At 45.4% G+C, this 12,715-nt stretch overlaps 1 protein-coding gene across 2 annotated transcripts in view; it reads left to right on the plus strand.

The window, feature by feature from the left end:
- The first annotated feature begins 5,280 nt into the window (after positions 1-5,280).
- The window catches only part of GRIA1 (glutamate ionotropic receptor AMPA type subunit 1), a 306,263-nt gene continuing 298,828 nt past the window's right edge, over positions 5,281-12,715 (plus strand). For both annotated transcript variants that reach the window (XM_004737770.3, XM_004737769.3), the window contains exons 1-2: positions 5,281-5,786; positions 8,774-8,911. In XM_004737770.3, coding sequence (XP_004737827.1) covers positions 5,705-5,786; positions 8,774-8,911 — 220 coding nt within the window. In that variant the 5' untranslated portion in view covers positions 5,281-5,704. The remainder of the gene's footprint in view (positions 5,787-8,773; positions 8,912-12,715) is intronic.

Below are 12,715 nucleotides of genomic sequence, written 5' to 3' on the forward strand. Positions count from 1 at the left end.
GGACAACTGTCCTGGAGTGCATTGCTCAGGCCGCCTTCTGAAGGCATTGCTGTTCCGGAGGAATAATCAGTGCCTCGATTTCTACCAATAACGATGGTGCTACAATGAGAGCTTCCCCCTGGAATAGACCTTCCCCCCCCCCCCCGCATTGATCCTGCCCCAGGGTGTTTTCCAGAACTTGCACTGCTCCCTAATTACCTAGTAATGCTGAGGGCTTATGAAAATGCTGTCATTTGTTTGAGAAGGGGAGGGAAGACTGAAAGAAGAAAAAAAAAAAAAGAAAGAAAGAAAATGCTCTTAAACCTGGCAGAACTCCAGGCTGGGTAATTACATTCTTCGGGGTGGTGTTCTCACCACACACAGTCTGTGGAGTATTTTGGGAGCTTTCTGTAGGAATTGTGCTAAAAACATGAAAAATATTATCATTATTATTTTCTTCTACATCTTTTAAAACGGGGTCTTTATAAAGCCACGGAGGCAGCCTCTCTCTGATTGCGTTTTTGCCAATTTGTTAGCTGTCAGCGATCTGTTCTCAGATCATAAATTTGATGGCTTCCCCCCCTCCTTGAATTGTTTCACACTAGAAGCCTAAAATCTTCAAGCCAGAAGAGACCTTGGTACAACCCCCACATTTTACAGATTGAGAAGCGAGCCCAGGGGAGGGGAAGGAACCTGCTGATCGCCACTGTTGCAGGCAGGGAGCACAGGTCCTCCCAGACCCATCCCTTGTCCTTTTTCTTTCCCACTAGGTCCCTGCCCTCAAATCGACTCTCCGTGTCAGAACAGTCTATAGCCATCACCTAGTGTAGTCTCCTCATTTTACAGGTGGGGGAACAGAGGTCCAGAGATGAAGTAGACTTGTCCCCCAAGGTGATATTGGATAGGTGGTTGGACCCTTAAGCCTTGCCTTCCGTTGACTGAGTACTGGCACTCTGTGGTCTGTGGGCCAGCTTAAGCTCAGAGACCTTTTCCTCTGCCCCAACCCTTTTTGTGCCCCTTGCAGGGAAGGTATACTTAATATTTTAAAAAATCCTTACTTAGGGGCGCCTGGGTGGCTCAGTGGGTTAAGCCTCTGTCTTTGGCTCAGGTCATTATCTCAGGGTCCTGGGATTGAGCCCCGCATTGGGCTCTCTGCTCAGTGGGGAGCCTGCTTCCCTTCCTCTCTGTCTCTGCCTGTCTCTCTGCCCACTTGTGATCTCTGTCTGTCAAATAAATAAAATCTTAAAAACAAAATCCTTATTTCTGTTTTCTCTTAAAACAACAACAACAACAACAACAAAATAGACTATTTGGCCACATCTGGCCTATGGTTCCTTACAAGAATTGGCTGGCACTGAGGCCTTGGAACTACCCTTTGAAAGGTTGTATACCTTCTAGTTCTCTTTGTCCTCACTGTTCTCTCCCCAGCATGGTTCATTTCATTCATTTTCTTGCTTGGCCCAAAGAGGCATTTGTATCTGAAATCCCCACCCAACACCCCACTCCTTGATTTGTAGTATAAAACCAAAGCCAAAAAAATAAATCTTAGACTATTTTGGATATATGGTAATGAAACATAATGCCAAAGAGGGACGCCTGTGTGGCTCAGCCGGTTAAGCAGCTGCCTTTGATTAGGGTCATGATCCCAGGTCCTGGAATCAAGTCCCACATCAGGCTCCTTGCTCAGCAGGGAACCTCTTTCTCCTGCCTGCTGCTCCCCCTGCTTGTGGCTCTCTCTCTGACAAATAAATAAATCAAATCTTCAAAAAAATTAAAAAAGAATGCCAAAGAGATAAACCACAACAGGTCAAATTGATCCTAGGGGTAGATACCATGCCATCTCTAGGGCAGTTTGAACAGCATTACAAGGCCTGTCCACAGCCTGGAGTCTCTTCAGTAGATTCACATCTGTTTGAACTTGGAGGAACACTCATTTTCAGGTGCCCTATTTTAAGTGTGCAAAGTCTTGAAAGAAGATGACTCTAATCTCTTTCTAATGTAATATGGTGAAGGGAAAGACTAGGGCTGGGGCCTGGTGTCTAGTCCCAGGCATGCCAGCTGCTATGTCCCCCAGGAAAGGTGTTTCAATGTCAGAACTATTGCTATTTTGGGTCAGACAATTCTTTGTTGTGGGGGGAGGTCCTGTGCATTGTAGGATATTTGACAGTATCCCTGGGCCATCACAAGATGTCAGCAGCACCTGGCCCATTATAAGAACCAAACATGTCTCCAGACATTGCCAAGTATCATCTGGGGGAGAAAATCACTGCCAGTTGAGACCCGCTGTCTTAAGCTGACCTTCTAGGCACTTGTGAGTCTTACTGAATCTGTAAGAAGTTTTTAATTCCTGTCCTGTAGCTTTGGGGTGGGGATGAAATGGTATGATGGATATACAAGTGAATGTAAATCCCAGTGTGTGACATATTGGTACAGGGTTTTGTTGCCATCAATCATCACCGACTATGAACAGTCCAGCCTTCCAAACCTGATACTGGGGATGGCAAACAGGCTTCAGAACTAATGGGGGAGATGTACTAATGGCAGATGACCTCAGGATAGGCTATTAAGGCAAAGTATGGTATGTGGTCCCAGCCTTTGAGGCTAAGGAAATGAGGAAATCCCCTTCCACTTGTGGCCAGTATTTTCTTTGTCATGTACATTCCTGGTCGTATAACTACTGTCCTAAAAATGTCCCATTGCTCCCCAGTGCCTGAGAGAAATTCCGTGGCCTCCAGCCCCTGGCCCTGACTACTAGGTTCCACATTCCCCATTCTCTCCCCCCAGTCTGCAGCATGGGCCCCAGGCTCCCAGAGTATACCTGCCTCCAGCCTTTGCAGGTGCTCTTCCCTTGCATCTTGTGTCTTCCCTCCGCCCTCCCTTTCTGCCTTTTGAAGCCTTGCCGGCTCCCCATGGTTGCTTCCTTCTTTGCTCCCCCAGACTTGTGTATACATCTCTATCAGAGCTCATGTCATGGTCTGTTTTCGATGACAGATGGCAGGATTCATCTATCTTTCCTCCTCTACTACATTCACCTGCCTGGAGGCAGAAACTGTGCCATATTCCCTTTCCATATCCTCCAGCCCATGATACCCTATGGGGTACAGAGTAGGTTCTCCACACATATTTGAAGAGAATTTTAAAGATAAACAGTTGAACCTAAACATAATTTGACCTAGACGCTCAAGCTTGAAATATGTATATTTAATCCTTGAACAACTATGTATTTAATAGGCCAAGGGGAGCCATTGACCATATTTGAGCAAAACAATGACATAGTTAGAGCTATATTTTAGGAAAACCTGTCTGACTATAGGATTTCTAATGATCATAGAAATTGCATGGTTTTGACTCCCTAAAGCCCCCTTCCCCCAAAGTAAGCAAAACAGATCTTAACTATTACAGGTAGGCGTTGAGGTTTTGCTAATTAGTCCTTGTAAAGGACTTTGAGATCTTCCCCTGAAAGGTGACAGAGAAGTGTGAAGCTTTCAGTGACAGCCTAATTATTATTATTACCAGGCACAAAGCTCGGGGAACTTAAAAGATCCCCAGGTACCATTCAAAATAGCAAGAGACAAAAATATGCAAATGGAGAAATTATAAGAAGGAATCCTGGCATTACAGACTCCTAATGTTATCAGGGACCCTAGAGGTCTTTCCTTATCTGTTCTCTCACCTTCTCAAGGGGATGCTTACACTCCCTCTAGAATGTTCTTGCTCAATACTTTCTCTCATTAGAGCCTGAGGGTTAAGATCTTGGGCCTCAGAGTAGAGTTTCCTGTGTTCAAATCCTCATTCTCTTCCTTGTTAGTAATGGCAACTTGGGGAAATTATTAGGTCTCAGTTTCTTTATCTGTAAAAAGGGGGTGAGATTATCTACTACAGGCATCATTGTAGAATTAAGTGATGTGTGCATAGCCTGGCATATGGTAAACAAATAAACACTCGTGTTAAAAATCATTTGAGCTAATTAATAGATGTGCAGGTGCATAGGAAATTAGAAAGCATCTGACCTCTACGTTGTTCCTGGTTCCAGAGCTCTGTCAAACTTGGTGAGCTGTTTCTTGCAAATCCCAGCCCTCGTAGCGTCACGTGAGTGTGTGTAATTGAGCAATCCTGGCAAAGGAAGCGAGGAGCCTTGGGAAGAAATGGCCTAGTCAAATGCCAAAGCAAAATCAGGTCTGTTCTTCTTTCTAACTATAGAAAGGTAGAACTCTCCTTTCCTGTGCCATCATCTGTTGAGTGGGAGTTCTGACCAGGGCCGTGGGTCAACTGGTAATGCCCAGAACATTCAAGTTCATAGGATGGACCCTATGTTGGTCCTGAGGGTCCAGGCTCCATCTTAGTAGGTCTGTATTTTTATGATTTAGTCTGCAGAGCCTCCAGATTTTCATCTGTAAAATAAGGGTGGTGGCTACTTCACAGGGCTGGTGTGAGGAGAGAGTGAGGTCACACTGTGAAGTTGCTTCAGAAACTGCAAAGTACTCTGTGATGGTTCGTGACTGTCACTTGGCAGCCCACACTACTTCCCTGAACACAGTTGTTCTCTCTACAGGTTATTTCGGTGGAGGCTCCAGTCCAGGAGGGTCTGTGGACATGACCAGCATCAAGAGAAAACTGAAAGAAGCCTGAATCTTCTCACTAGAATCCCTGCAAAATGACTCATGTAATTGCTCTAAGTATCCTTAGCCTTTGTTGTACACCCACACGATTCTGATGCTGTAGACTCCTGTGGCATGCAGGGAAACTGGGAAGGGGACCCATTTTACATGCCCAGGATCCGGAAGAGACCACCAATTCCTCCTGTAAAAGCAGACAGGGACTGCCAAATGTCCAAGCTGAGGCACCTGCCAATCACTCCAGACCCTCTGGTTTGCCTCTCTGTTATTCCTGTTAGGGAGGAAAAGGCTTTATTTTCCTTTAAAGCTCCTAGGAGGGATTTCTAGGGTCTTCCCCCTCAGGAATTAGTTGTAGGAATAATTGGGCCAGTGGAGTGCAGGAGATATATCCAGCACAGCCTGTGTGCTCCTAGAAAAAGTGACCTAGATCAAGCAGCGGGTGGATGGAGGACTATTGTGGGGACCCCCTGCCACCTACTGACTTGCAGCTGAACCCACCTTTCCAGTAGCATCTGTAGGGCTGAGAGCTGGGGGAGGGGACAGAGAGAGCTGGGGGAGGGGAGGGGTAGAGGGAGGGGGTTGTTCCTTTCCGGACCAGGCTCCCTGTATCATCCCCCAGCCCCAGCCCCCACCACCACCCATCTGCACACACAGAGAGGAGGAGAAGGTGAGGACTGGGAGACAGGGGGTGGTAGGCAGAGGAGGTCAGCCCTGGAACTTGAGCTGGCTTGGTGGGTATTAGCGCCGCCTGAGCTCGCAGCCTGTGTGAGTGTGAGGGGGAGAGCGAGAGCAAGGGAGGGAGAGAGAGGCAGGCTGCGAGAGGAGAGAGGAGAGGGGGAGCAAGCGCTCCGCCAGCATGAGGACGGGCTTCTCTTTTCCGTGCTCAGTTAATCTGGCTGTCAGTTGGTGTTAACGCTGCCGTTTAAGTGCTCGGATTCCAAGGGAAACACAGCCAAACCTCCCAGAAGGAAAGAAGGAAGCAAGCAAGGAAGGCAGGAACTGCAGGAGGAAAAGAAAAGGCAGAACAGAGAGAGGAGTCAAGGGAAGGGGGGGAAATACCAAATCTATGACTGGACCTGGGCTTCTTTTTCGCCAATGCAAAAAGGAATATGCAGCACATTTTTGCCTTCTTCTGCACCGGTTTCCTAGGCGCGGTAGTAGGTGCCAATTTCCCCAACAATATCCAGATCGGTGAGTGAGAGGGGCAGCCTGGGGAGGGACTTTCTGGGTCTGGAATGGTTTTTTTTTGGGGGGGGGTGTCTGTGTCCCTCAAACCCCCTGCTATGGAAGGGGGTGATGATGGAAGGCGGACTTGGACTGCCAGCAGGGGAGGGGGCTTCTCTTGATCAGATGAGGAGCAAAGGGAAGTGTGCATACACATATTTACACATACAAACACAGCTCCACACACACCACTCACACTCTAGGCATGAGCATGTGAAATGGAGGAACCACTGCTTTGAAAGAAAGAAAATTCAGGCTGTAGCGAGGAGGAAAGGGGTAGTGGGTGTTTAAAGGAGTTCACTCCATTGCTCGATAGATGGTGCCTGATTTTATTTATTTATATCAATATGTGTGGTGTATTTCTGTGTGTGATGAGGTATTAAATATGCACATATGTATTTAACTGACTGAGGTGATGATTTCCTGGCTGGAGGAGGGGAAAGAGACCCTCTGAAAGGAGTGAAGGGTGCTGGGTTTATCGCAGCCCCTGAAATAATGCCAGGAGTCCCCCACTCTAAGTCGAGGGGGGGCTCTCATTCCTGCACTGGACGCCCCCCAGCTGCCTTCTCTCTGCTGTCTGCCATGCTGGGCTGGTGGTCCCCAGTCCTCCGATCCCGGAACTTCTTAGCCTGCCTTTATTCCTGCCCTTGCCCCCACCTCATAGATGTGCCATCCACAGACATCATCTACCTTTTACACATACATTAGCCCACACAGACACATGTTTCCCCTCCCTCTTAGCTGTCCCCATCCCTAGGCTCTATCTTCTTAACTTAGAGGCAGGTTTCAACATGCTGCCTGCCTTTTTGTTCCCCCTTTCCCCCTCCTGGTTGTCATGCTTCTAAAAGGACCCCTCACCGTCCCTGTATTTCTGGGGCAGCTGACAGATACTGCTTCTTTTAATAACAACGGGTGAGAGCAAAACAAACAGGAGCAATAACACCAGTAACAATGCGTGTCCACAAGGGCTCGGGGCTTCAGTGTGACCAGCGTGCCAGCACTGTGTGTGTCCTGGAATAGACCTAGCTGCTTTGCTTGGAGGCATTTTGGTTGGTTTGGGTTCTGTTTTCTCTCCCCCACAGGGACATAGCTCCACTAGGGAAAGTTGCTATTACTGGTACTTTGTGTTCTTTGTGTGAGTGTGGTGGTGGGGGGGTAGGATATGGTGCAAGTCCTATTCTGCTGGGCACACATGTGCCGCAGTACCAGGCTCTCCCGGCCTCTCCAGCATGCCGGCTCCAAGGGTGGTTGGAACAGCCATGGAGTAACTTGCTTTGTTTCCTGACACCTGTTAAACTATATTCTGAAGTGTGTCTGTGTATATATGTTAGTGCCTTACACGCAAAACAAAACTTCCTGCCTCCGGAGACACTTCCCTTGAAGCCCCATCTGTGCCGCCTACCTCCCCACCCCTACCCCCCTCTTTCATTCATTACGGAGGAGGCTGGAGGAGGCAGGGGACAGGGACGTATTTGGGGTGTGGTCACCTGGTGGGGGGAGGGTGGGTGGAGCGGCAGAATCCAGCAGGAGTTTTTTGGTTTTTACTCTTTAAAATGGTGGCATATTAACATGTGTAAATCACTTGCTCTTCTGTGGAGAAGATTTTGTTTATGTGGGAACTTGCGCATGGCCTGTACGTTGCTGGTTGGAAATGCTTGTCTTGAGATGTGTGGACTTGCTCTCTCTTAAGTGTATTTGTATACAGCACTGTAGGTATGAACGCGGGGAGGTGGTTTGTGTTTTGGGTACGCATATGGGATATGTGTCTGCCCCCATGTATCTCTGCAGATTTTTCATCATATTTAGTTCCAACTTATTTGTTCAACTGGTAAGACCATTGTTTGTTTTCAAATAAAAGGCTGAAACATTACATTGTAGGACAAATGCTGACAATATCACTGCCATCAGGTAGTATTTAATTCTACTTGTACGATTGCTAATAAAAGCCTCACAGTCCATTTATTGGTTCTGAAACACAAACACATACCCACTGTGTAAGAAGTTGTAAGTATACTACGTTGGGACTGTGATTCCTGTCGAATCTGAGATAAACTTCTCTGTAAACATTCATTATAGTTCAGTCTCTGGAAATAGCTGATTTGAATCCGTAGAAATGGAATTCAATTCATTTTACATTGTCCACAGTAAATACAAAGGTCAGCCATGTACTCTTGCGTCTTGGAACTAGAGCCCCAACAGGCACCTTTGTTATGCTTTTCACTAGAATAGAATGTTCATACCCTCTTGACATTCTTAAACCCCCACACCTTTGAAGTCCAGGAATCTACCATGCAAATAGACACACCATGGCAATCTCTTATGTAACAAGCCATTCCTAGGTAGCTGGGATCATGAGTGTCAGAGAAGAAGCAAAATACTGTTTGTAAAAATTCAGGGTTTTCAGAAGAAATGAATAATATACCTCAGAGGTGACTAAACTGCACGCAGGTCTTGTCAGGTCAGAGACCAAAAGTGTCAAAGCGAAGGGTTATAGTGCTGAAGAAGCCCACAGGGTCCCAGAGCTAGATTTCCCCTGCAATATTTGTTAGTACTACTTCCTTTAAGTCTCTGTAATGAGGAATGGGTCCGATAGAGGAAAGATTAGGCGCAGCAAAGGTTTACGTGCCCACAGAGCTTAGGCTGCCTGGATGGTTACAGGAGGGAGGAGGAAGAGAAACGCAGTTATCCTGTTTTCTCTGACCTCATCTGGGTTGAGGAGTGAACAACCAAATATTTGGGTGGAATGATGGAGGCTCTTGTCACATCCAAGTTCATCAGTGGAAGTTGAAGCCTCCATGTCCACTTGAGTCTCTCTGAACTCCCCTCCCCACCAGTGAAGGCTACAACTAGTGAGTTTGGCACAGGGAGAAGAAAAGGGCCCATCTGGGGTGGGGTGTTGGGGGATTAAACCCGTCTCTATCCCAGATACCATGTTGCATTTTCTTTCCTTGTAGGGGGATTATTTCCAAACCAGCAGTCACAGGAACATGCCGCTTTTAGATTTGCTTTGTCACAACTCACAGAGCCCCCAAAGCTGCTCCCCCAGATTGATATTGTGAACATCAGCGACAGCTTTGAGATGACCTATAGATGTAAGTAATCGCTGCTATTCCTGACATTTCTTTCTGCGATCGACCAATGAAAGGAGAGCGTGCGAGTAGGTGGTAGTGTTGCAAAAAACCGCTTGAGTTGTCATTCGTCTTCATAAGAGAAAGCCCTCCAAGAAAAATTTCCAGGGCCTTTTGAGTGATTCTATCAGTTGGTATTTTAGATCCTGGAATGCTTTAGAAAATGGGACTGCTTTTTCACTGTCAGCTAACTTTAAATGCCAGGACGATGGGTGCTTGGGTTGACTGCCTCTTCCCTACCTTGCAGAGGTTTTCTTCTTCAGCTGAGAGAGTTTCACACATAAGAAACTTCGGAGAGATGGAGAATTAAAGATAAGGACTTGGGAAATGTGGTTTAAAACGCTTACGCCTCTCCTGTGCACAAGTTAAAAGGAGAAAATATACCCGTAGCTGATTAGAAAGGATATGTGACAAGTTGTCTATCTGGTTCCCCACTTTGGGAAATGACCTGAACTTTTGTAAAGTTGGCGCCTTGATTACTTCCAAAATGCTTTGAAGTGACTGATGCTTAAGACATAGTTTGTTGGATGGCCTCTGAGAGATGATCTCAAGAAGGAGAAGGAAGAGAGAAGTCTCTGACATATGAATTGAATGCATAGGAAAATGTGGGCAACAAATACCATTTTGAGTTTTTCTCACAACTAGGACTGAAAAGGAGACCTGTGTGGTTCCATGATTACAATTTGATGACAGATGGTGGCATAAAAATTAATCAGTAGAGACATTTTCCCTTCAGGGATTAAACTCAAGTAGGAATTTCTGGCATGGAGGTGTGAGCTGAATGGCCAAGAACAACTGGCGACCCAAATCTGGGTTAAACTGGTTAAATAGGCTTTGTGTGCCCCTATGGACTTGGTGACTCCTACTGAGCTTTGCACAAAGACATAGATCACATTTCCTTCACCTCTTTCCCACATTCCCCCACGGTGGGCTCTCAGTGGGTTGAACTGAATGAGCATTCTGCATGGAAAGCTCATATGGAGAATTTGGAATTCTCCCTATTCCTAAGACCACCCACAAGATAATGTTCATACAAAGTCCCAAGAATTATGATTATACCAGATACCACTTATTGAGGATTTGCTGTGTGTTAAGAACTATGGTAAGTATTTTAGAGACAATTATATTAGCATTTATTATCACTTATTGAGCACCACAATGGCCCCTGCAATGCACTATTTTTCATGTGTTAGCTGATTTAATCCCCACAGGCACCAGAGGGGGCACTATGTTACCTTCTTTTTAGGAAACTGAGGCTGCACCAAGTTACATAACTTGCCCAGGGTTGCCCAGGAAGTAAATGGTGGTCCTGTGACCCCCACATTCCATGTTCCTGGCACTGTGACAGGTACACTGTTCTTTATGGTAGCCTGATCAATCTGCTTAGATTACCCAAGAAGGAAAAGGAAGTTTTCGGAGACTTTTAAGGCAGTGGCTTGATCAAGCACTTAAGGAGAGAACCTTATAGTGCTTCGAATTATAGCTGTGATTTTACACAGGAGTGACCCATTGAATAAATAAAATAGCAGTTTTGCATTTTGGTAACACTGAGGTTGAAAATTTTATCTACTGTGTTATTCACTATCCTTTAAAAAAAGCTGGAGTTTAATTGTGAGGTATGTGTTCTGTGAAACCATCTCCCTGGAAAGCTGAATAATGTTGAGGAGGTAACCTTCCTTCCTTTTGATACAGCTTAGAGTAAAGCCTTTGAAAGGAGGATTTGGGTGTGGGCATCAACATATCTAAAACCCGCCTATAATTATGCATAATATTTTGCCCTTATATGCATATGCTAATTTGTTTACTGAGGAGAGGCTCCACAGCTTCTGTCATACTCCATAGCTTTTGTCATCTCTCAAAGGGGCCCCTTACTCCAGAAGGATTACTTGCTTAAGGAATCAGGAAAAATAAGTGGCTGGTGTGTGCATTCACTTATAGTGCTGAGAATGGTCTACAGCAGAGTTTGGTAGAATGAGATGTTAACTGCTGTCCTAGTGTCAAGATGTTGACTGGCAGGACAAGATAATAAAAGACAGAAAAAAAAAGAGGAGGAAATGTTCTGAAGCCAAAGGTGGTGCTTCTGTATTGTTATCTTAACTACCTAACACTTGATCTCGAATAGGGTTGTTGGCCATTTACTGGGGAGATTGAAATAGGATACACATCCTATTTCATGTCATCCATGGTGGTTACTGAACCTGGAGTGAAGAGATCTAGGTTCTTAAACTTGATTCCTGCCATGTGCCGTTGCACAGGTTTCTATTAATTTGGCCATCCTTTAAATGTTTCTTCAATACTCTGAACTGAGATGGACCCTGGGAAAAGAAATGATAAAAAGCCCTTGCTTTCAAGTAGCTTATGGTGCAGTGGGTAATGTTGCTGTGGGGATTGTATGAGAAGCAATAATGCTGTCTTGTGCTTAGCTCTCTATTTTTTCCCTTTAGCTCCAAGATCAGAGCCAGTACTAGGCAATTTGCATGGCAGTGCTGGCATTGTAATTCCCAGCCTGCCTGGAAGATTCTCTGTTAACTTTTATAGGAGCGCAGGAAACCTTCTGGAGCTATGTTCCCTATGGTCTTTTGATTTGGGAAAACTGTACATCTGTCCTGATTGGAATTAAGTAAAACATGTCAGAGGAAGTAGACAGGTTTTCAGTAGGCTACACTAATTAATCATTTATGAAAAACCAAGAAAAGCATCTTATTCAGGTGAAATCTGAATCTGGTGAAATTTTGAAATCTGGACTAGTAGTTAAATTAAGTGCCTCAGTTTTACCTCCAGAAAATAACTAAATACTTGTTTTTCTTTCTATTTTTGAATTTTATTTATTTATTTATTTATTTGAGAGTGTGCATAGGGCAGAGGGGCAGAGTAAGAGAGGGAGAGAGAATCTCAAACAGACTCCCTGCTGATCATGGAGCCCTACCGAGGGCTTGATCCGAGGACTCTGAGATCATGACCTGAAATCAAGAGTAGGACGCCCAATTGACTGAACCAACCCGGCGCCGCCCTAAGTATTTGTTTTTCGTAATGTTTGCTGTCATTTGGTTCTTTTCCTGCCCATTTTGCTATTCACTATCCCTCCACCAGAGGGTAGAGAAGGGAAGGGAGAGGAAGTGTAAGGAGAACTATTCCTGCTGGAAATGTTGGCATGAGAGGATTACAAAGGGAAAATGATGCTTGTATGGTAGGGGATGAGGGGAACATGGAAGAGGAGTACTGCTAACACCAGTGGCCAGATGAGAGTTTTGTATGTTCTTTGCATTCGAGCCTTCTTGCTTTCCGTGTCCGCCGTCATTAAGGGATAATAAAGTCACTGAATCAGCAAATGCCTTACATTTTCCTCTCAGCACTCATCCAAGCCTAGAGGGGCAGGAGTTGAGGAGACTGTCCATAGAGACTGTATTTAACTGACCAGCTATTCAGTTTAGCTTGGTGCCTTTGTATAGATATAGGTATAGATAAAGGGAGAGATGAGATGCAGATTGGGGTTCGTATTGGATGTCTAAGGAGCAGTCCACAACTTAATTCTTACCTTTCCATTCATTCATGCTGCACATATACACTGAATGCCTAACTTCATGCCCAGTACTGTCCCAGTGCTAGGGATATAATGGCCAACAAAGAAGACACAGTCTTTTTCCTAGTGGGGGTTACAGTTTTAGCCAAGAAGACCTCAATCTTCAGTGCATAGAAAATTCAACCAGGGAGCCTATTTAAAGCAAGACTTGGAGATGGATTCTGGACCTCTGAGTAAGAATATTCAAG

This window comes from Mustela putorius, unplaced genomic scaffold (assembly GCF_011764305.1).
Source record: "Mustela putorius furo isolate JIRA1106 unplaced genomic scaffold, ASM1176430v1.1 tig00000407_pilon_pilon_pilon, whole genome shotgun sequence".
NCBI lineage: Eukaryota > Metazoa > Chordata > Mammalia > Carnivora > Mustelidae > Mustela > Mustela putorius.